Source organism: Aphidius gifuensis, linkage group LG2, assembly GCF_014905175.1.
Source record: "Aphidius gifuensis isolate YNYX2018 linkage group LG2, ASM1490517v1, whole genome shotgun sequence".
NCBI classification, from domain to species: Eukaryota; Metazoa; Arthropoda; class Insecta; order Hymenoptera; family Braconidae; genus Aphidius; species Aphidius gifuensis.
Window position 1 is genome coordinate 2,974,617 of NC_057789.1, and position 25,216 is coordinate 2,999,832.

At 24.1% G+C, this 25,216-nt stretch overlaps 6 protein-coding genes across 7 annotated transcripts; 2 read left to right on the forward strand and 4 right to left on the reverse strand.

Moving 5' to 3' along the window:
• The first annotated feature begins 2,859 nt into the window (after positions 1–2,859).
• On the forward strand, positions 2,860–3,964 carry LOC122848329 (tRNA-uridine aminocarboxypropyltransferase 1). The gene is made up of 3 exons (XM_044146324.1): positions 2,860–3,157; positions 3,257–3,397; positions 3,461–3,964. The coding sequence occupies exons 1-3, from the start codon at positions 2,933–2,935 to the stop codon at positions 3,944–3,946; spliced, it is 852 nt and encodes a 283-aa protein (XP_044002259.1). The 5' UTR covers positions 2,860–2,932; the 3' UTR covers positions 3,947–3,964.
• Positions 3,963–7,946, reverse strand: LOC122848328 (phosphatidate cytidylyltransferase, photoreceptor-specific). Its single transcript, XM_044146323.1, is given in 9 exon segments — positions 3,963–5,610; positions 5,726–5,857; positions 5,941–6,066; positions 6,144–6,190; positions 6,193–6,442; positions 6,800–6,976; positions 7,046–7,142; positions 7,222–7,346; positions 7,682–7,946. Coding segments are annotated over 9 exon segments (1,257 nt in total). The 5' UTR covers positions 7,751–7,946; the 3' UTR covers positions 3,963–5,376.
• Positions 7,947–8,173: 227 nt separating this feature from the next.
• LOC122848330 (E3 ubiquitin-protein ligase MARCHF8) lies at positions 8,174–12,289 on the reverse strand. Its single transcript, XM_044146325.1, has 6 exons — positions 11,854–12,289; positions 10,964–11,390; positions 9,790–9,881; positions 9,547–9,727; positions 9,187–9,452; positions 8,174–9,103 (listed from the first exon to the last, which is right to left on the reverse strand). Exons 2-6 carry the CDS (start codon positions 11,102–11,104, stop codon positions 8,830–8,832), a joined length of 954 nt encoding a protein of 317 aa, XP_044002260.1. The 5' UTR covers positions 11,105–11,390; positions 11,854–12,289; the 3' UTR covers positions 8,174–8,829.
• A 407-nt stretch (positions 12,290–12,696) lies between these two features.
• Positions 12,697–14,245, reverse strand: LOC122848331. The gene is made up of 5 exons (XM_044146326.1): positions 13,906–14,245; positions 13,642–13,830; positions 13,492–13,563; positions 13,333–13,395; positions 12,697–13,260 (listed from the first exon to the last, which is right to left on the reverse strand). The coding sequence occupies exons 1-5, from the start codon at positions 14,099–14,101 to the stop codon at positions 13,052–13,054; spliced, it is 729 nt and encodes a 242-aa protein (XP_044002261.1). The 5' UTR covers positions 14,102–14,245; the 3' UTR covers positions 12,697–13,051.
• Positions 14,246–14,517: 272 nt separating this feature from the next.
• On the reverse strand, positions 14,518–17,228 carry LOC122848332. 2 transcript variants are annotated; one of them, XM_044146327.1, is made up of 4 exons: positions 16,753–17,228; positions 16,097–16,418; positions 15,406–15,747; positions 14,518–15,340 (listed from the first exon to the last, which is right to left on the reverse strand). In XM_044146327.1, exons 2-4 carry the CDS (start codon positions 16,369–16,371, stop codon positions 14,998–15,000), a joined length of 960 nt encoding a protein of 319 aa, XP_044002262.1. In that variant the 5' UTR covers positions 16,372–16,418; positions 16,753–17,228; the 3' UTR covers positions 14,518–14,997. The 2 variants fall into 2 exon arrangements, with proteins under 2 accessions (XP_044002262.1, XP_044002263.1); XM_044146328.1 differs by lacking the exon at positions 16,097–16,418 and having other exon boundaries at positions 14,967–15,340.
• A 144-nt stretch (positions 17,229–17,372) lies between these two features.
• On the forward strand, positions 17,373–25,199 carry LOC122848336 (probable serine/threonine-protein kinase DDB_G0282963; the record flags this gene model as incomplete). The annotated part of the gene is made up of 7 exons (XM_044146331.1): positions 17,373–17,622; positions 18,005–18,594; positions 19,107–19,217; positions 19,297–19,547; positions 19,622–19,701; positions 19,758–22,737; positions 23,420–25,199. Coding segments are annotated over exons 1-7 (5,850 nt in total), but the record flags the coding sequence as incomplete, so codon positions are not given.
• Positions 25,200–25,216: the final 17 nt, after the last annotated feature.

The following is a 25,216-nucleotide window of genomic DNA, read 5'->3' on the forward strand; positions in this document are numbered from 1 at the left end:
GTTTTTAATTATTTAATTTAATCAAATTTAATTAACTCATACAATTTATGCTAGTGTTCAACAAACCAATATGCATTTTTATATAAATATATATTTTCAAGTTAAATATTGTTAATTATTATAAATTAATTAATTTTAAAGTTGCTATGACGAACAGTGTATAGAATGTCTAACCGCATTTTTGCACTTGAATTTTACCTTTCAAGCGAATGAAGAAATTGCCATTAGTCTTGACTTAATTCAAACATTAAATTTATATCACTTTAGTTTTAATAATAATTTTTATAATATACTATCATTAAATTTATTAAAAATACGTCAAAGTATACATGATTAAAAATTTTATGACATTTGAAAAATAACGATTGCCTATTATAGTTATAATTATATAGTTATTTAATAAATAGCTCTAATTTTAAACATTTTTTTACTTCAAGCCTTTGAATTATTTTTTTTTTTTTAATTATTAGTTTTAATAGTAAAAACAAAACTTTAAAATAGATAATTAATCATTAACAAATGCATTATAAATTTTCCACTATATAATTTTTGTAGTTTTTTATAACTCAAATAAATGTACTTGCGATCATTTTTTTTTTTTTTAAATTAATATTATCATCAGATAATATTATTTAATACGTAGAAAAATCATAACACTAAAACTTTGACCTGTGATATTTTTATCATCACGTGGCAAGTCATGCACGAGACTTTTTTTTTTTTTTTTTTAATTATTCAAGTCAGACATAAATCATAATTGATCAATTTAAAAATAAATTTATTTTTATTATTTTTATTAAATTTATTGTATTGTTGAAAATTGTAAAAAATAAAAAAATTTCTAGATGATGGAAAAAATATGTCACTATGCAGAAAGAAAATTATTTTTCATTTTTTGAAATTTATTTATAATAAATCAATATTCTAAGCAATAGATCGTATATAATGTTTTAAAAAATTTTTATTGAATTTAGACTGACAGCAGTCTTTAACGCTCTTTTAATTTATTTCCTGATTTTTTTTATTTTTATTTTCTAGGGTGTGTTATTTGTAATATTTTCATCATGTAATATTATGAGAAAATATAAATTCATATGTTGACATCAGACATGTGTCTATTTATTTCTATCAAATATAAAGTGACATATTTTTTTTTTTTTTTTTATTGACTCGAATGAAATCAAAAGTTATTATTTTAGATATATTTATGATTCATGAAATTTTACAATATTTCTATTCATTTATTTTTTGATGCGAAATACTGAATGAGTTTTTTGGGTGGCTGACCTTCGTCAATGTTATCTAAGATTCGAAGCGAAGGAAAAGAAAAAATATATATAAATAAAAAATTATTTACAGGTTTTATAAAATAAAAAAAAATATTTATTTATATTTATTTATGAAAAAAGTAAATAAAATAAATGGATAAATAAAAAGAGATAATTTTTATAAATCAAAACGTGAAAATTTAACAAAATTGAATGAAATAAAATTAGACCAAGCAACTTGCATAATCAAAACAGTAAAATACCTTTAAAAAAACCGGTTTTAAAGAGACAAATTTCCGAGAAAAAAAAAAGAAAAAAACAACTCCGTCTATTCAAAGAATTTACCGAATGATATTTAAAAAAAATTTTTCAAATATTTAAAAATTTAAAAACTATAAAATTTACAAATGAATAATTATTTTTGTTGCAGATATAAAAGAAAAAAAAAATTGTCATCAATTTGTTACTCAAGGCCTTGTATATATTTATTATTAATCTTTTTATTTTTTCCTCAATGAGAAATTTAAATGATATATTCCTCATCACTGACTTTCTATACTAAAAATAAAAGAATTTTTATATTTTTATTTTACCCATTTTGTCAAATTCAAATAAAAAAATAAATAAAATTCATAAAAATAAAAAATAATCTAACTGAAGTGTGAAAAAGAAAATAAAAAAAAATAAATTTGCATTAATTTTCCGTCAATTTTCCCACGCAATTTTCTCTCAACATTTTACAAATCCTATTTTTAAATTAATAAATGTACATTTTTTTTAAAAAAAAATATATTCAAAAATTTATGAAAATTTATAATATTTATAAATAAATTTTATAATTTATATTCTTAAATAGTATTATCCCCAAGAATAATGAATATTAATCAATGTATATAATTGTTAATTATAAAAAGATTAATTAAAAATTTCAAAGATTAAATTAATTCAATGAGTTTTTGTCTGCTAAAAATACATTTTTCTTTTTAATTATATTTCTTACTGCATATTCACGTGTAAAAATATAGTTTACAAAGTCAAAGTGTTGAAGCATGTTAATTATTTTATTCGATTAAAGAACTCGAGTGTCACTTGGTTACTAATCAAATGTCACTCGTATTTCTTTACATGCCAATAACACAACACCAAGATGATTGTGTCCTTCATTTACCTATCCACTTTTTTATGCTTTTATATATTTTTTCATTTTTACCCTGGTCAATTATCGATTGACCTTCTACCCTTTCTCAAAACTTTTTTTCCCATTCATCATTTTTTTCTTCAATTAAAATTATAAATTAATTATTTTACAATAAGTATAATTTTAAATTTAATAATTAAATCATTAACTCAATTCTTAGATTTATTATAAAAAATATATAATCATTAATAAAATTTTTAAACTATTTTTTTTATTATTCAGTTTGAATTTTTCGCGGTCATTTTTTGATCACATGGTTTTCCCACGTGGCTCATTTCAATATTATTATTATTAATTCTCCATGTTTGTTTTTTTAACAATAAACAAAAATATAACCTGTTGATAAATAAATAAATAAATATTTATAAAAATACATTACACATAGTGTAAAGTTAAATATATAATTGTTAAAAAATTATCAAAATAAAATTAAAAAAAGAGTTGTGAAGGAAAAAATAAAAAAACAATGGAAAATTCAATTGTCGATAATCGTGATAATTATAATGTTATTTTGGAAAAACAAAATGTCATTGATAGAGAACCATTTCGTTTATTAAAAATTGATGATGCAAGTGGACTTGATAGCGTTGAAGGACGTGTTGTTTGTAATAAATGTCACAGATCACGTAAATTTTTCTGTTACACATGTTGTACACCTCTTATTGATGAGAAATATATTCCTCATGTCAAGGTACCTCTCAAGTTTATTAACTTATTATTATTATTATTTAAACAATTAATAATTTATCCTTTAATTAATTCAAAAATAAATTTGATATGATTTTTATAGCTTCCAATAAAGATTGACATAATAAAACATGCTAAGGAAATTGATGGTAAAAGTACAGCAATACATGCTGCAATTTTAGCACCAGATGATGTTACAATTTATACATATCCAGAATTTCCAGTATTTTCACAAGATGAAAAGGTAATTGATAAATAATTATATCTAAAAAAATAACATGATACTAATTAAGGAATAATTCAACAGGTTGTATTAATATTTCCTGGTAAAAATTCAATAAGTATTGAAGAATTATTTTCGATAAATAATGAAAATAATAAAACAAATAATGATAGTAAAAATGAATTATTAATAAATGGATATCCAATAACAAGAGCTGTATTTATTGACAGTACATGGCATCAAACAAAATCAATATATAAAGATGAACGATTACGTAGTTTACCATGTGTTGTATTTAAATCAAGAATATCACAATTTTGGCGTCATCAAAGAAAAAGTCCACGTTGGTATTTAGCAACAATTGAAGCTATTCATCAATTTTTAATTCAATTACATGACAGTGCTTATGGTACCATTGATAATTATGCATTCAATGATATATCAACTCCAACTGATAAATATCATGGACAATATGATAATTTATTGTATTTTTTTAAATATATGTATGAAAAAATTCATACAATGTATGATCATGATGAACTTAGAGCCTACAAAAGACCACTTATTTAATAAATAAATAGCTCAATATTTTGATGGTTTATTTATTTATTTATCTCTTTTATTGTTACTACATTTAACTTATGGTATTTTTTTTTAAGGTACATTAAACGTTGGGTAACACATTTTATTTAAATAATTGGATTTTTAATTTGCACACTTATTGTACTACTCAATTGTTAATTAAGATAAATAGTCAAAAAAAAAAAAGAGTTAAAGTACACTGGATAAATTTTTTTTTATAATAAAATTAATAAATCGTCGGAATGAAATTAGTATAATTTTTTTCTTTTTGTTTTTTCATCTTTCTTACAATGAATTTTTTAACAATAAATATAATTATTTTATTGATTTATTATTTTAAATAATAGCTTAATAAATGATTGACTAAAGATTCATGATCCTCATTGTCAATGAGTGACAGTTTAAATTGTCATACAGTCAACATGATCCCAACAATTTTATTTATACTATAACTAGTTTTTTTACTTTTTGTTTTTTTTTTTTCTACATCATTAACATCATCATAATTATTTTTTAAATATACATATACACATCTATTACATTGAAAAACACTTTTTTAATTTTCATATATATTTTTTAATAATATTTGAAAGTTCAACAAAATATATAAACTAGTTGCTTTAATTTCAAAGAAAAAAAGTATTTAATAAAAATTAATTAAGTTCACGTGCTAATCATTTCATTATTTTAATAATAAATTATATTTTTTTTCTAAATTTGAATGTAAGGAAAGAAAAAAAAAAATATTTAATTATATTTTAATATGAAATTATTCAACGTTTCAAATAAATCTTTGGTCTACATTGATTTGTCTCTTTAAATTCACAAAATACTTGATCAATGTTTTATTTTTTTTTGTTGTAAAAAAAAAAAAAAAACATTGACATTAATAATATAATTATTTTTCATTCATAAATTACAAGTATCATTACGATTGTTAGTTTTTGACTAATAAATCACAAGATATTGTAGTTTATTTGTTTTTTAAATATTTACATAGTACTGTGATGTTTTTAAATGACAATAATTTTTACGTCACAACGTTGATTAATAAATAAGCACCAAAACTAAAATTAGATAAAAAAAAAAAAAAAAAAGACAACAATACAAATGCACTTGGTTGAAAAAAAAAAAAACAAAAATAATGATTGAAAAATAAAAATAGGTAGTTATGAAAATTATTTGAATAGTGTCAAATGGAATGATTGCACGTCAACGAACGACAGAAAAATAGAATACATCTTTAAATAAATAAGTAAATAAATTGAGAAAAAAAAAAAATATGCTCGCAAATTTACTTCTCCACATGAGACCTACTCTTTGAAACATCAAGTCCCAATAATTTATCCAATGAAATGGAGAAAACATTAATCACAATTTAAAAAACAAAAAATTAATTTTAAGTAACTTATTTGTTATTAAATAATAGCAGATGCATTTAGCACACCTCGAGTTTCTAAAGTACCTTTGAGTGCTTCAAAAAATTGCAATTGTTGTTCGGGTCTTAAATTATAAACTTGTTGTAATAATTTTTGTGGTGATGCTGTATGAATAAATGATGATATATAAACATTGACAAATGTTGCCATTAAATATTGACAATCAAAACGATCCATAATTCCACCATGTCCAGGAATAACATCACCGAAATCCTTGAAATAAATTAAGAACAATAATTATTATCACTCAAAATTAACAACATATTTATGCTCTGCTTCTTGATGATGATTTAAAATAATTTCTTTCTCATTATAAATAATAATATACCTTTATTTTGAAAGCACGTTTAAACCCACTTGCAAAAAATCCACCAAAAGGTCCAATAACTGAACTGAATACTGACAATGACAGAGAGTGCAACATGAATGGATAAATAGTGATGCTTGTATTTGAATTAAACTGTAATTAAAAAAAATAATAATTAAACATTATAAATTATTAACAATAAACCGTGAATGATTAAGAAAAAAAAAATTATTTACAGGAAGTATATATTCTTGTGGTCTGAAAAGACTGGAAGGTTCACAATCAAGTTTCATTCTGCCTAAAGCTTCACTGTATTCAATTGGACACACAAAGTATCGATACTGACACAATGCATATGACATCTGTAAATTAAAATATCATTAATAATTTATATTCTTTTAATTAACAAAAGTAAATTGATTTGATTTTTTTTTAGTACCAATAATCCAAGAATAACTGTTGACACACCACCACCAATAAATCCTTATTAATTTTAATTAATGATGATTAACACACCATTAATATTAATAATTACCATATCAGTCCTTCAAATATATTTTGTATGATCAAGTAACTCTGGGTTACAACAATTAGTAGAGCTACATGTGTCCATGCAAATAGGGAAAATTGTTTCATGTAGTATTTTTTAACCAGTGATAAAACAAACCAGACAAATCCAACAATGTACAAACAGAATGAGATAAAACGATGATAAGTTACTAAAACTCTTAGATAATCCTGAAAAAATAATAATACATTAATAACTTGAATATAATCAATTGAAATATATAAAAAACTTGATTAAACATCAGTTATATCAATGTTCATTTATTTATTTTTTCCATCTTTCAATTTGACAAACAAAAAATAAAAAAAAAAAAAATTCCAAAACTGGCAGATGAAGCCTTCATAAAGCATTCAATAATAAAGTTATTTACATTATTGATTTTGTGTCAAAAAGACTAAGCTGAATAGAGCATAATTCGAAAGAATCATAAATTGGATTAAATTTATTTTATTTTTAAAAATATAGTTTTTTGTTCTGAAATTTTTATTATAAAAAAAATAAATAAATTATTGTATAAATATTCTTACCGTTTGATTAATAACAACAGCAAAATAATCCATTAAATTTTCACCATAAAAAAAGTAATTTGATGTTATTAAAAAATACCATGATAATGAACGAAACCATGGTAAGCCATGAATTCTATAAACAGCATAGCCAATATTAATTATTTCAGCAAAACATTTGACTTGTACGATTAGAGTCTATAAATAAATAATAAAATTAGATTTATTATAATTAAATTATTATTTAATTAATTTTTAATAACTTACTGTGACCATCAGTGCTAATGGTCCTCCAATAATTATAAGACAAAACATGGCAATCATAAGGAGAGTGAAAATACCCCGAATAGTCCAATTTTTCCAGCTTAAAAAAATCAATAAATAAATAAATAAAAATAAATTTTAATATTAAATAATTATAGATAATTAAATATTAATAATACCGAGAAGGTAAGCCAGAAAGTGCAGCTTCAAGAATTTGCGGGGTATGATCAGTTCCTTGGGGAAGAGTTTTAGCCATTTCCTCAACTTCAGTTTTTCCATCATCTTCAGATTCAAAATCTTCTCTCTGTACAAATAAATAATACACTTTATTAATTTATCAAATTTCCTTTTCATTATATTTTTAAATAATCATTGATTTTAATTATTAGCTTTTTTTTTCTGAGCATGACAACAACAGTCACGAGTTAGAACATCACCAAAATTGTGTATAAAAATTATTTTATATTATTATTTTATAATCCTAACCAAGAAAAAACAACAGTTTTAATTATCCTTAAAAATAATATATTTATTTGATAGATATTGTTGTTGATATAATAATTCAAAATGACAATTGGTATCAATGAAGCTGTAAAATTAACAATTAATTTTGAGTGTATACAAACAAATGATACGTACTTGATCCTCACTGACATCTCCAACAGATCCAGAAGTTTCATTAACATTTCTATGTCGTAATTCCGTCATTTTAATAATAATTATTGTTATTAATACAACAATATAATATTATTATTAAATATTATTAAATATTTGATGACTAAAAAAGCACTGTGATCACTCTTTCGTACTAATTTAATGTATATATTTACATGTTTAAATAATCAAGTCACAGTGAGATAAATAGGCGGACGTGATTTAGACAAGTATCAATGAAATGCGCAAGTTTTATTGTGAACTTGACGCAGCTGATACAACACTCGTTGATATTCGCTTATCTTCGGTTTTGTTAAAATAAAAAAATCAATCAAATTAATGATATTATTTGTGAATAAATTTAATTATACATTAATTTACATAAATAATAATTTAATAACAAAATTCTAGGTGACAAAAAATTTAGAAATTTTAAGAAAATGCAATGTCATTGGTAGAATGATCAAATTCCACTATTTTTTTTTTTTTTTCACACAATACAAAGGTCTTTTATTAATTTATTATATTATTTTTATTATTTTAATATTGATTGTAAAAAAAAATATATATATTTCGAAATTCTTAATAATATTTCGTTGAATATATTTGCATTAATAATAAATTTGAAAATTAATTAATTCAATTGGTTGTTTAAATATGGTAAAGTTTATTTATTAACATCACAGATACAATAATTATGTACATAATTAACTGGTAAGGGATAAAAAAAAAAAAAAAAAAAGGTTCTTGGATAATTAAAAAGGAAAAAAAATAAAATTAAAAAATTCATTTATACATTACCAAAATCTCTCAGTCATTCTTCATATCATTTTTTAATTTCGTTATTATCAATGAGTTATCATTGAAGTACTAAGTATCAAGAGAAAAATAAAATGAAGAAAAATAAAATTCTCCTGATGGGAGCTTATTATATAGATACAAAAATTATATTTGTATCATTTTAAAAAACAAATTAAAAATATTAATAATATTTATTAATATATATTATATTAAAATCGCACCGAATTTGAGCGATTATTATCGCCATGTAATATTTGTATGTCAGTTCTGTTTTTAAATAATTGGCTGTGATATATTTGTTGCTGTTTTGTTATTTGGCGTTTCACAGTATACTACAGATTATCTTCTGACGATGATAATTTATCAAAAACATATAATTTTAATTGTGGATCATGCCTTTGAGTTGGTTGTACTTGTGATATTTCTGTTTCTGTTTTTGATGCTTCAGCTGCACATGATGGATCCAATGATCTTGGTAGTAATGTATGATTAAGCTCAGGCATTGATGCAGTTGGATCTTTTAATGGTAATGTCACATCACGAAGTGAATCTGCTGGTGATGGTGGTAATACAACTTTTTCTGGTGCATTTTGTATGAAAATAACTCTAAAAAAATTAAAGCAAAATATAGTAAAATCCAACTACTTTATTACTCAATTTATATATATAAAAATAATAAATTTATTGACCTGTTAAAAGCTCGCCATCTTCTGCATAATTCAATGTATGCTTTACATTGAATATACATAAATACAAGACCACCAGTTGAGCCAATAACAACGACAATAAGTTTTGTCCAAAATGGCCAATCAACAAAACCTTTTCTAACTTCTTCAACAGAACGTTCAACAAGAACATACAATGACCATGCAACACATAATGCAGCAACAGCATGAAATGCAACAGCACACCATAATTTACGTATTTCTGGTGCTGACATTTCTAATTTTTCCCACTAAAAAAATCAATCATCAATAATCAATTATTAAATATATTATCAACAATAATAATAATAAACAATTAGCAATAATTTCTATAAATTATTAAACCTCAGAAAATGGCTTTGTCTTGGCATGCATGATAAATGTGAATTTGCATAATTCACAAGCTCTTGTATCTGATGCTTTGATCCATTGTTGAAGACAAGCTTGATGAACATATCTTAAACTTCCACTGCAGTAACATGGTGCTAATAATGGAGCTCCAGTTTCACCCTCACAATGACATATTCTTAAATTTATATTAAATAATTAATAAATTTTGTTTGAAAAATATTATTAATATCAACTCACCGACAAATGTCATGATTATTTGATGACAATGTACTGACGGAAGAATGAAGATGATTTGGAATAACAGTAACAACAGTGGCATATCCAGATTCCTTAAATAAATAATTTATTTTAATCAATTTTTTCATTGTGTTTGTGTGTGTTGTGGAATTTTAATCAATTTATAATAAATAAATAAATTATTTATTTGAAATAATATATACAAAGTCGTTGGTCAAGTTCAATATGCGTCGTATATTTAGATTATAAAAAAACAAATAAAACCCCCTTCTTTATTCAATTTTTTTTGTTCATAAATAAATATTTGAAAGAAGAAAAAATATGACCGTGAAACTAATAGATGCTTTCAAGATGCTTCGTGAATGTTTGTGAATTTAAAATGACTGATAAAGTTACTGATAAAAAGATGATAATAAAATGGACAATAAAATATTTATACTAACATTATTATACCTGTTATTAATTTAATTAAAATATTCCTAAAATTAAATGTAAAAAAAATAATAAATCTTTTAAAATATTTCATCATTTTTATTGATAGAAATTTATCGTTTTAAAAAAAATTGAGTTTATTATTTTTTTTTTTTTTTGAATAAAAGTTCAAGCTAAAATAAATGATAATAAAATTAATAAGATAAATTAATTAATTTTAAGAAAATAAAATGATAAAATTATTTGTTATTTTTTAATTTTAATAAAGTAATTTGTTTGTTTTTATTGAATAATTATTATGCTGTTAAATATTGTCAATAAAAATATTATTTATCAAAATTTTTATAATTTATTGTTGTAAAAAAAAAATAACCACGTGGTATAGTTATTTTTGTGGCACTTGGATTTTAAAAGCAACGAGAAACTTGATTTATTTTTGGAATAAATATATATGAGATTTAAAAAATTTTTTATATCCAGTGAGAGAAAGAGAGAGTTACTAAATTTGTAATGAAAAATAAAAAAATTAAATATACATTTATAAATCTATTGAATTGGCTGAAAAAAAAAAAAATAATATATGTAAAACTTTCTCTGGCTTTGGTCGAGTCAATTAAGATAAAAAAAAAAAAAAATCATGATTGACATTAATCTCATCACTGGAACACATATGTTCTCTTGCCACATGGAAAATAAATGCAAATAAAAAAAAAGTGTGAAATTCATTATAATTAAATCTCACCCTTGGTGACCATTCTGGCAGAGGCTCAGCTCCAGCTGGACTTGTGTTATTGGAAGGACCAAGTGATTGTGGTGGTTGCCAATCAGGTGGATCAACATTTATTTGATGAACAGGCATTACTCTCGAGTCATAAGAAAACATTTGCTCTCAAATATATACCAATTAACATAAATAATTATAAGTTATTTTATATAGATTTTTTACTCTCTAAATATATTATTAAAATCACTTTTCACTGGCTACTTGATCAATCATATTTTTCCATATTTTTTCATTGACTTCATGGTTTTTTTTTTTTTTCAATAAAATAATCAAAACAACAACAACAACATTGGCCACAAAGAATACACTAATATTAATATATTATTTTTAATATTAATATATTATTTTTAACTACAAATATCCTTTTTTCTTTTTTAAAAAAATCCTGAAAAATAAAAAAAATTACATTTAAAATATAGTCAATGAATAATGTGTCAAGTTTCTTTGTTTATTATTTTGCAATTTTTTTTACTCAATTCTTGGAGTAACAAGCGACAGATAAAACAAATTTTGTTTATTTTAAGTTTTTTATTTTTTTAAAAAACAAAGAAAAGACAATCAGTGTGATAATGAATTTTGTCTTTGTTGCTAAGTTGAAATTTTTGGAGTTGTTAGGGAGAGATTTTGCCTCGGGGTTTAAAAACGCGTTGGTCCATTAATTTTATTTATCATTTTATAAATTTTTAAGTGAAAGTATTTTTTTTTTTTTTTTTAACAAATGGTAAGCGTAAAAAAATTGTCATGTCAATTTGATTAAACTAAAGAAAAAAAAGTAAATATGCCAATTGACAATTTAAATAACAAACATAAATTAATAACAAATAAATAAATAATTTTAAAAAACTTACCAAATAAAGTGTTAAAATATAAATGGACAATGAACAAATGAATTTAGATACTGGCTTTTGTTCAGCTCATCCAACCTTGACGACATAGACTGCAACACGACCTGCAGTAACGCCAAATGAATACAGATTTTTTTATTTCAATGCGTTTTTTTTTTTTTTTATATAAACATATATATGTATATTATTATTATTATTGTTATTATTTTTGGCACTTCTCAAAGTCAATGACACACACGCACAATATTTTTAATATTGTTGAATATTTTTTAACGATTAATTATTAACTTGACACATATTATTTAAAATATTATAATTATATTATTATTGTTTAGAATAATATTTATACATTTTTTATATATTGGCCATTGTTCTCATGAAATCAGACATACGCCATTCATGAGAGAGCACCAAACAACAACAAACACAAATTTCTCACTGACTTGAAAATTTTTTACTTTATTTTCATCCAGTTTCATCGAATATGGCCTCAAGATGTCAAAATACCGGTCGTGTTGATTTTATTTCGGTATTTTGTACGATATTTTCGTAATTATTACCGAATACATTTAAAACTTTGTTGCGCTGATGTTGATTTCTAGCCGCCATACTTTTTTAGCGCGAAATTTCAAACAGTAATTTGATTATTGAATTATTATAGAAGTTTATGTAATGTAAAATTGAAAAATATAATTAACAAATTAATTAATTTGTATTTCGAAATAATTTTGACGATGTTCAAGGTTATATAATAAATAAATAAAATTCTCTGCTCAAGATTTTGACGGCTAATTAAAAAAAAAAGCTGCAACATTTTCGAAATAAAATAATTTTTTTTCTATAAACTTTAAGTTTTTTAAAAATATTTATTTATTTATTTATTTATTTATTTAAAATATAATATTAATAATTGACACTATGGCCATGACTTCAAGCAACTTATTTGACTAATTTTTTTTTTTTCTTTTGAATACATTAAAATTTAAATAACTATTATTAATTTTCTTTATTTTATATATAAAAATTTTTTTTTTGTAAATAAACTATTAATCATTGAATAAAATTAAATATAGAAAAACTTATAATGAAAATTGATATTAAATACATAAATGAGAATTTAGAATTATTTTTTTTTTTTCATTGAAATTTTGAAATAATTATTAATAATTTATTGTAAAATTTCTAAAGAAATTATGGAATATTAAAAACGATTAGATTTACAGCAACAAGAACCTGATTTTTTAGCTGAAGCTTTGCTGCTGTTTGTGGTGATTTTTCTAGTTGACAATGATGATCCTGATGATTGCTCTGATTGTCTAAATGTGCTATTAGCTAATGGTGATTGTGAAAATATTTTTTTTGGCTCAATATTTTCTTTTCCCTTTGAAATTATCATAGATTTTTTTGAAGCTAAAATCAGTCAACAATAATAAATTATTAAACAATGAGAAATTATAAATTATATTAGATAATTTTATTTACCAGTTTCTTTTTTTAATAATCGATCAGCAAGAATATCCAAGGTTTCATTGTTACGTGATTTTTCTAAAGAAAAAAAAAAAACATAAACAAATAAATAAAATATCAATGAGTCATTATTTACTGATGATAAACATTTAATATTATTTTATGTTGTCTTACTTAATTCTGTTGATAAACGAGAATCACTTGAGCTCCTGTGACCTCTAGATTTTTGTTTTGATTTATCAATATCTAAAATTAATATTAAAAATATTATTTTAACAATTAAATTTTACTTTTTATATTTTATTATAATTAATATTTATTTACCAACTGATAATGATGATTTTCCACTTATTGATGATGAACGATTTTTTTGCATTGGTGCCATTAAATAGCTGCTCTTATTGCTGACATATTTATAATCACCAGACATTTCAGAGCATCCAGTTGATGAGAAACATGTGCTACAAGTACTGCAAGTTGCTGATGAATCATCAAAGGTATCACTTGTCACAGCTTTATAAAAAATATAAAAAATATAATAAATATTATAAATTTATTAATTTTAATTGTATTTTAATTTATACTTACATTTACTGCGATTTTTTTGGCAATTGCACTGTTGTGGAGTTGAAATTTTTATTATTTGTGATCCTTGAATTTGTTGTTGTTGTTGTTGTTGTTGCTGTTGTGGGGGTTCAATGAATATCAATTTATCAATTAATTTAACAGCAAGTGGTGCTAATACTGGTGCAATCATAGCAACAGCTTTAATTGCTGGATCCATTATTGTTAAAATAAAAATAAATCAACTTTTTTTTAAAACTCAATTCACAACACAAGCTTGCTGTATTTTTAATTTCTGACTCGTTCAGTTTCAGTTTGCAAACCACACTGAGGACTTTTCGTTTCAATACGAAAGAAAAATCAAACATAAATATTATAATCATAATAAACTATAGAAAATAATAATAACCATTGAATTTTATTTAAAAACATAAAACTATTCTGAAAAAAAATAAAGAGAATAAAGAGAATAAAATTATATTAATTATTTGTTTACAATTATTATTATTAAATAAAAAAACTTTAAATCATTTAAAATTAATTTTTATTAATATAATTTTTAAGATTAAAATATAAAATACTTATGTTCTAATTAAATTTATTTAATGATAATTGTCGAAAAAAAAAAAAGAAAAAAACGAGCTACATAAATTTGATTAAAAAAACAACTAAACGTTATGGCAAATGTCATTTTTCTATTAATGAATAATGTTCGCAATTATTGTCAAATAATTAATTTACAAATCAGTTCTATTTGACATAATAACTTGGAATTTAATCACATTTTACAAGTACTCACAATTGCAAAAACTAAAATTACAAATTACAAAAAAAAAAAAAAGAAAAAAAAATTCTCAATAATTAATCGAACATTTAAAAACTAACAATTAAACGAAAATAAAAAAAAAAAAGAATCAAATTTCTAATCTATTCTCATCTACAACAAATGAGCAATTTTTTTTTTTATATAATAATTATTATGATTATCAGCTGATGCATAAAAAAGAAATGAATTTAATTTATTTTACAACAATTTGTTCGTAAATATAATTATTTAATGAAAAAAAAAAAAAAATTAAAAAAAATTATATAAAAATATTTATTTAATTACAAAGATTATAAGAACAAACGTATGCAAGATTTTCGTTTAATTGGTGCATTGCACTTTGGACATTTTTTATGAGCAATAAATGTAGCATTTAGACATTCTTCACAAAAAACATGACCACATTTAGTTGATGTTGGTTTTCGTGTTGGACGTAATTCTTCAAAACATATTGGACAAGATAATACAACTGTTTCACCCTCAACTGAATCATTTATTGCTGGTGCTGGATCAGCTGGTTTTGAATTATTAACTGGTGCTCTATTATTATCATTATTAAATCTTGATTGATCAAAAATTATACCATTTGATGATTCATTAAGAACAATAGGACTAGCAGCTGAATGAAATAGTCTACAATATAAAAATTAAATTGTATTAATAATTTATAATTACCTAATTAAAGCTGTGTTACTTACCCTCCTAAATTTTCTTCATTTGAAAAACTAGTATATGATCCTTGATATGATGGGAAGCTAATATTTTCAGTGACATCTTGACTATCATCAGGTTCATATGAAAGATATTGTGGTCTTTCAACTTCATGTGAACGAGTATTACCTATTGTAAATCTTATTCTTGGTACTGGTGGTGGTGGTGGTGTTGGTGTGTCTGTTGTTAAATCAATAATTGCAACTGGTGGTGGTGTTCTGGGAGCAGGTGCTCGTACACGACGACGTGTTGATACTTTTGGCTGTGATGCCATTGTTGAAAATGACGTTGATTGTCCTGCTTCTTGATTTTCAACTACTTGATTATTCCTACAAATAATAATTTTATCAATATTAATAATTTTAATAACAATAAATTAATCAAGTTTTTATTTAAAAAAAAAAAAAAAAAAATAGAAATGTCATGAATGTGATAGTGATATTTGTCATATCAATTTAAGGTTTTTTTTTTTTTATTTTTAATTTTTCATGTTCAAATTTTATTAAATATGTAATACATGAAAAAAAAAAATAAAATTATGACGATGACAATGATAATGATATTAGAATTTTTTTTTTGATAATGATTTTAGGCAGGCAAATGTTAAATAGAGTTTTAAAAACAAAAAAAAAAAAAAATGTTTTTTTAATTTTCTTTTGCTATCATTTAAATACGAACCACTGGGAATTTTGACTAAGTGTCGGTTGGACAAATGGATTAGTTGCTGAAGATATGCTGGGACCTGAATTCAGGTTATATGACAAATCAAGCCCAAAATTTGCTTGTGGAGATCTTGGTCTTGTAATAGGTGACCGTGATCTCGCACGAGGTACTGTGTTATCTTGTCGAGGTATGCAAACAAGACAATTTGCTGTGGTACATGGCAGATTTAGGCCGTCACCAAAAGATAATATTGGATCCCTTGTACTATATCCCGTACCAGAGTATGACATTTTTATTTTTTATATTTTTGTTTAATTTTGGCTGTTTCTCGACCTACCTGTCGAAAGAAAACCAATTTTTTTTTTTTTTTTTTTTTTTGTGCTTGCTTTTTTATCTCTCTCTTTTGTTCAAATATTTTTTTATTTTATTTTCAACTCTGATATAATACAGTATATAATTACTACGAAATTATCGCGTTGTAAATTCCTTGAATATACTGTTTTTTAAAAAAATATAATTTCTGGCCATCAAAATTATTGATAAGACATTAAAATTAATATTTAAACAATTCGTTAAATAATAATAATTTTTTATATATTTTTTAAAAATTTATGTCATGTTGTATTCATGTATGTATTATGTGTACAGAATAATTATAATATTATAATTACCTAGAACTGAATAATTAACAAAATTCTTCTTATTCAGATACAAAATAATCTCTTGGTTTTTCCCTGGGTTTTGCCAGCTACCACTAACACACAAAAGCGACCATAAAAAAAAAAAAAAAATGGGAAAAAAAAAGTCTAATCTCGTTCACTTTCGTTTCCTGCCCCTCTCGGGTCTCTCTTTTTGCCTCAAGCAAGCACAATCAGACACAATTGTGCCTTGCTTTTTTTTTTTTCTCTCTTTTCTTGTGTCAAAAACTAACCAACAATTTTTATAAAAATTTTTCTTTAAAATTTTAATACACCAGTTAATTAAAAAAACATAACAAAACTATCACAATATAAACAACTAAATTAACAACTGTTTTTTTTGTTTATAAAAAATTTAAAAAAAAAATAAGAAAATTTTCTTTTTTATTCAAATTAATTTACACGTTATTAGACATCATTTTGTCAGAAAATAAAAACAATCAATCAGCTGAAACTGTGGCTATGAAAAGTACCAAAGAGACGAATACAAAAAAAAAAAAAAATGAAAACAGGAATTTAACACCTAGTGTGTATTCTATCAACTAAAAAAGATGCAATCGAAATAAAAAAAAAAAAAAAAGAGATGAGACACAAGCCAAGACAAGTATTGTCCTGTACGAACCTATTAAACCTTAGAGTTTGTGGTTGAAAAAAAAGCGAGATAACTGATAAATAAAATAAGAGTAAAAGAGATAAATTGTTGAAAATTAAAAGAAATATGTGAATTCTTGGTGAGGTCACGCGATAAATCTCATGTTTCGCGGGTCAATCGTCGAGGACGGGTCATGGCGTATGTCAATGTTGCCGAATGGAAAACTGAACAAATTTGTGAATGGTTAAAAGGTGAAATAATAAATAAATAATTATATTCAACTATTTATTGTGTTGTGTTAATTAAAATAATTTAATATTCCTATTTTAAGGCGTTAACAAATGTCATCATTGTGTGTGTTTTATATACATTCATCAACTACGTCATTTTTATTGTTTAACATTAATTAATTATATAAAAAAAATGATTATTATTAATAATTTGAAAAAAACAACAACCATCATAATTTATTTTATAATTAAACAACAACAATAACAAAAATAAAAAAAAAAAAATTACTCCATTTTGATAATTTTTTTTTCCTTGTGATTAAATTTTTTATTAATTATTAATAATTTATTTCAATAATAATAATGGTAATATTTGATTGGTAATTTTCTTTATTTTTTACAGGTCTTGATAATTCAGTTCTTCCTTATGTGCATAGTTTTACAAATAACAAAGTTAATGGACAACAATTATTGAGTTTACGACCAGAGGATTTAGAACAACTTGGTGTTATTAAATTTGGTCATCAAGAAATATTACTTGAAGCTGTTGAATATTTACGTAATTTTCATTATGAATTAGATCGTGAAAATTTACAATTATTAGCATTACGTTTATCATGTCAATCACATAGTTTATATAATGAATTATCAAAACAAAATGATTCAAAACCAGTTACAACACAAACATTATCTGATGTTGTTGGTGTTGTTAATGCTGTTAAACCTCTTGTTAGATGGCTTGATAGACCACCATTTAGTGGACAATTAGAATACAATGATAAAAAAACACAATTATTAAAATTATCAATTGAAATGTCAATGTGTGCACAGAGAGATAGATTTGCTGATAAACCAATTGAAGAAATACGTACAACATGTGAAGAATTGGGTAATTTAGCTGATTATATTATTCAAGATATTGCTGATCCAATGATATTACAACCATCAAGTTTGGACCTAGCAACATTAAAAAAACGTCCTGGTGATGATTTGGTATGTTGTTTTTTTTTTTAAATTATATTTATAACTTTTTAATTATTCATACACTTCCTGTTTTGCATTTTTTTGTTTGACCAACCAGTTCAAAGAATGCCTCTTTTTTTTTTTTTTATTCTTTATTCGTTAAACAAGTGTATGAATTTTTTGAATGGAATGGTATGTAGCCTTGACAGCCGTGGGAAAGACACGGGGACAAGCAGGACAAGTAAAAATCAGTTGTGTGTGTGTGTTTTTTTATTTTATTTTTGAGCCTCCCGGAGGGTCTGAGCAGGTCGTACGTTGAAGACAGGGGGCCTTGATTTAACAATAAAAAAAAAAAACCTTTGATAAATAGTATTTTTTAAAAAAGGACCGGTTCAATGTTTAAATGAAGTGCGACATTAGAAAGCGTTGTGAATCATCAATTGATTTTAAAAAATTATTTAAAAATTAATTAAGCAATAATGATAAATTTATTTTCTCTAAATTAACATTATATTAATTAAATTAAATTAATTTTTTCCTAGGGTTTTTATATATTGCCTTCTTTTCATGGTACTCATCAAATTGCTGAAATAAAATTTGGCTCAGTTGCTCATCAGTGTGGTAAAATGGAAGAAGGTGATGAAATTGTTCAGGTAAATTAATAAATAAATTAAATGATTAATTTTTAAATTAAATTGACCTATAACATTTTTTTAAATTTAAATTTATCAGGTTAATTATCAAACAGTTGTTGGATGGGAAAGAAAAAATGTACTTGAATTATTTAATGAAAGTCCAGCTGAAGTATTATTGACACTTAAACGTCGTCCAAGACATACAAAAGTTTATGGACAAATTTACATAAAACCATATAGATTACCAAGTAATAAAAAAACTCCATATGCTACAAGATGGCAACATAATTTACCATCACCAAGACCAGAATTTTTAACAATTCCAGATTTTACAATGCCATTACCAAGGTAAAATTGCCAATATATTTTTATAATTTAATTAAAAAATTAAAATAAATATTAATAAATTAATTAATTTACAGACATATACCAAAAGATCCAACACCAGAACCAAAATCTATAATAAACACAGTTGATATGTTGGATACAATTGCAACAGATAGTAGTGATTCAGATAGTGTAAAAACACAGTTGATATGTTGGATACAATTGCAACAGATAGTAGTGATTCAGATAGTGAAGTTGAACAACCATTATCAATACGTTTATATGCATCAAAACCACGTAGTCTTGTACAACGTCGTGCAACAATAACTGGTGCAAGTCCAATAACTAAAAGTTCAATTGACATTGAAGAATTTTGGCGTGAGTTAAAACAAGAACACAATACAACATTTCATTTACGTGATAAAGCAGCATCCTGTGCACATGGATTAGATAATGTACAATCGTCAAATATACGTCCACAAACATGCCTAGGAATTGAACAAACAAAACGTAATAATAATATTAATAATAATAATAATAATAAATATGAAGGTGATAAAAAAGTTGTTAAATTTAATGATAAAATAACAGAAGTGTTACAAGATGATAATAATGATAAAATTAAAAATGAAACAACAACAACAACATCAACAAAAACTGATGAATTAAATAATTTAAATGTCAGTAAAAATAATGATGATGATGCCAGTGAATGCATTGATAATACTGACGATGAAATTATCAGTAATAATAATAATAATATGGTTAATATTAATGATAAAAATAATAACGACAAAAGTTGTGATAATAGTACAGTGCCTTTGAATAAATCCAATGATAGTAATGTTGATGATATTGATAATAATAATTTAAATAATGAGATAAATAATTCATTACGTTGTCGTAAAGAACGTGGTAAATTGGATAAAAGTCACAGTACACCAGCATATGATTTAACAGATACAATACCAGTTGAAATAATTGATATATCACAAAATATAATAAAAGTAAATAATAATAATAATAATAATATAAATTATAATTGTTCATCTAGTATTAATAAAATTGTCAAGACTGATATTATTAATATTAAAAATAATGATAATATATTATTAAATGATGATAAAAAAAATGAAAATGGTAATGTAGCTCAAAAAATTAATAATATTGAAGATAAATATCGTGAAATGAATAATAAAACATTAATAAATAATGATATATTTAATGATAATGATGATAAAAATAATAAAGTTAATGAAATTAATGAAATTAATGATATTGATATACATAAAGATCATTGTAATGATGATTCATCATTTATTGATACAAATAGTAGTACAAAAGATGATGATTTAAGTATATCAAATGAAAATTATGAAATGGATAAGTTGTCAGATATATGTGGTTTGAGTCGTGAAAGTAGTGAAGAAAAATCAGAGTCAACAAGTAGTTATATGGAGGGAATATACAGTAGTAGTAGTGAAACTGACGCGCCTTTGGTGAAATTTAAAAATGTTAACAGTATTTCGCTGACTGAGAATAATAACACATCATCAAATAATACAACAGTTGATATAAAAAATAATTCAAGCAATGAATTAAATTTAAATAATGATGAAATTTTAAAAATTAATTCACCATCAACATCAATATCATCAGTGTCATCATCATTATTACAATTAAATAAAAAAACATTATTGGACAAAGAGTCAAGTGATTCATCAGATACAAAAATAACAATTTGTTTGCCAATTGAAGAAAAAAATGAGCCAAAAAAATTAGATATAATTAAGTTACGTTCAACACCACCAGAACCTCCACCACGTAAATATTTTAATAAACCATCACCATTAAATTTAAATATAAATATACCACCAGAACCACCAGAAAGACCAAAAATACCAGATAGAAATGAAATTAAAAAAGACGTTCGTAAAATACAAAATGATAATAATAATTATACAGTGACAATTAATAATAATCGTGATTGTTTTGATGGTTATCGTGATTTTGTTGAAAAATCATTAGATTTTATTGATGAACCAGGCACACCAATTAATGATAAAAAAACATCATCATCATCAACAACGACAATTGATAATTTTGGTTATGCTGAAATAAATGAAAATAATTTAAAAGAAGATAATAAAATTGATAATAAATATGATAGATTTGGAACAGGAAATTATATACAAAATCAAACGGAAATGTCAAATCACCGTACAATTGATTTAACTGATGGTGCTGGTTGTTCACGTCAAATACAAAATGAAAAATCACGTACACTTGAAAAAGATAAACACAATGATAAAGGTGTTGTTAATCGTGCAATGATGGTTGCAAGAAGTATTGGTTTACATACAAGTTCAAAAATATCAACATCATCATCATCATCAGCAAGTCCAAGAAGTAGTAGAAAACGTAATATAATATTAGCTAAACGTAGAAATGTATCTGTTAAAGATATTGGACAAGGTGATTTAGAAGGTTGGCTAACATATCGTAGTCGTGGTGCTGGTGGTGCATGGGCGCGATCATGGTTCATATTAAAAGGATCATTATTATATAGATTTAAAAATCATGATTCAATAAAATCTGATTGTTTAATAGCATTACCTGGTTTTACAGCATCACAAGCTGATGAAGTTAAATCACGTAAATATTCATTTAAAGTATATCATACTGGTACTGTTTTTTATTTTGCTGCTGATACTGATGATTCATTAATATTATGGCTAGATTTTATAAATAAAGCAACACTTGGTGCTGATAGTAATAATCGTACAAGTGGTTTATTTAGTGAAACAGATGAAAGTGATAGTGAAAGTACAACTAAAAGTACTATTAAAACAACATCTGAAAAAGCATTTGGTTCATTAAAAAAACTTGGAAGAAAAGATTCTGGTATTAATAAAGAACATGATATTGGTGGTGCTAGTTTGGATAGAAAATATTTAAGATTTTTAGGTGCAAAAACACAAAATGTACCTGTACCAACAGCACAATTTCGTAGTTATAGAAGAGTATTACCATCTTCATCATCATCATCGTCATCAACACCAAACAGGAAACCAGATAATTCAACAAATTCACCGGATTTACGGGTGACTGTTGCCGGAAGTACATTTTATGGTTTGACATCATCACACAGTGCAACTGATGTGCCAACAACTAGTCAAGACATGGGTGATTATCGTCAAACAACAGACAGGTAATTTACACAATAATATTTCTTGCTTGTAAGAAATTTTATTTTTCAAATAATACAAAAAATACATATACATATTTTCTTTTTTTTTTTTTTTTTAATTAACAATAATATAAATTAATAAATTTTTGCAACTAAGAAAAAAAAATTAAATGCACGAAAACAAAAGGAATTTTAAAAAGAAAAGAATATCATAAACAAAAGCTTTGAGAAATTATATATATTTCACACGAATTTGCACATGAATTATATTTTTTTATTTTATTTTTTTTTTAAATTGTTAAATATATATATATTTTTTGAATAATAATTAATAACACAATGTCAATAATCATAAAAATAATGACAATGGCCAAAGAGATAAAAGTTTGTATCTTAAGAAAAAAAAAAAAAGAATTAAGTTCAAATAAACTAATAATATTTGAACTCACTTGTTTGACTTTATTTTAATATAACTTTTAATAATCAACCACTAATGCATGCAACTATTAATTTTTTTTTTAATTTTTCAAACTTTATCACCTTTTTTTTTTTGTTAGCTTTATTAAATAAAAAAAAATTCAGGTAAGTCTCACTTTTCAAATGATGAAACTTTCATTTAAAAAATTTAAAAAAAAAATGCCAACGACAATATTATTTATTCATTATTATGATTTTTTTTTTTTTTTTAATAATGATTCAATAGATCGCAGTCAAGTCGGAGTCGTCGACCTGATGATCTACGTGGTTTTGTAACACTCGAAGAATTTATGCTATCTCATCAAAGTGAAGATCGTCAAGCTGCATTAAACAATGCAGCATCATCATCACCTCGTCAACAACATCAACAGCAACAACAACGTAATACATCTTTAAATAATGATCATATTAATATGAATTATCGTCAACTTGATGTTGATAATAACAACGGTGTTGTTTATGGTCATTCACGTGGTTTTAGTAATGATTTTTCAAACAATGGTATGATTTATGGACACCCAAGAAATGGTGAAGAAACATTACCAACTAATAATCGTCAACAATTAAATTTATCATCATCATTATCATCATCATCGGGTTATGGTTTTCCAAGAACACCCGATGATAGAACAACCCAAGATCATCGTTTTGTTGAATCAATATATGGTAATCGTAGTGATTCAGATACAAATTCATTAACAAGAAATGATAATCATAGTAATAGTAATAATACAAATGATAATAAATATGATAGATCAATACCATCACCACGTAAACCATGGGAATCAACAACAACATATACAAGAAGAATTCAAGAAGGTGCTGTTTATTATCCACCAAAACAAAATGATACATCATCATCATCGTCTTCAACAACAACATATGGAAAACAAGAAGCACGCTCAAGACTTGCTGAATTATCACAGTCACGTGATCCACATGGTTTAGCTGCAAAAATATATTCACGTGTTGATAATAAAAATGATAATAATAGTAATAATAATAATCCACAATCATTAACACGTAGATTTATACGTGACAATGGTTATTCTGGTTCAAGTGGTGATTTAACATGTTGTAGTAAATCAGATACATTACAACGTGCTAGAAATGAAGCAACTGTTTGTCGTAAAGGTAGTTTTAATTTAAATGATCGTAAAAATGATTATAATAATTCACCAAAAAAAACAATAATTGATAAACAAACAAATTGGATTGATTCATTAAGACGTAATAATAATAATGATAAAAAAACAATAACATCATTACAAAAATCACGTTTAAAAACAGTTGCACAATATCAACCACCACCAATACCATTATCACCATTTGAACAAGATGGTATGAGAGCTGCATTTGAAATGCATTTAGATAATAATAAAAATGATAATAATGTACCACATAAAACATCGCGATTAAAAAGTTTATTTAGTAGTAATAAAAGTCCACAAAAATTAAATAATTTTGATTATCCAAAAGATACACAAAAAACATTATTAGGATCACCACGTTTACATCGTGCATTATTTAGAGATAAAAATAATACAAGTACAAAACAACAACAACAACAGCAACAATATCAACAATCAATTATTGGTAGATCTGGTAGTCAAAGTCCTGGTGACAGTGGTATTAGTCAATCTATAAGTTCATACAGTGGTATAAGTCAATCACATACATTGAGTCATAGTTTTAGTTCAGTTAGTTCAGTTAGTGATTGGAGTCCAGATGGTATATCAATGAATTCTGGTAAATATACAATGGCACATCAAGTATGTCAAAAAAGACCATCAAATGCATCTGTTAGAAGTTTAATGAATCCACCAACTTTACCATATATACCACCACCAACATCACCACCACCACCAGATGATTATCCTGGACTTGAGTATCCACCAATTTTTGAACCTGGTACTTATTCACTATCTGATACATCACTTTTACGTAAAAAAGAACAAAAAAATATTGATGATAATGATGATGATGATGGTGGTCATAATAATCATGAAGAATAAATTTAATT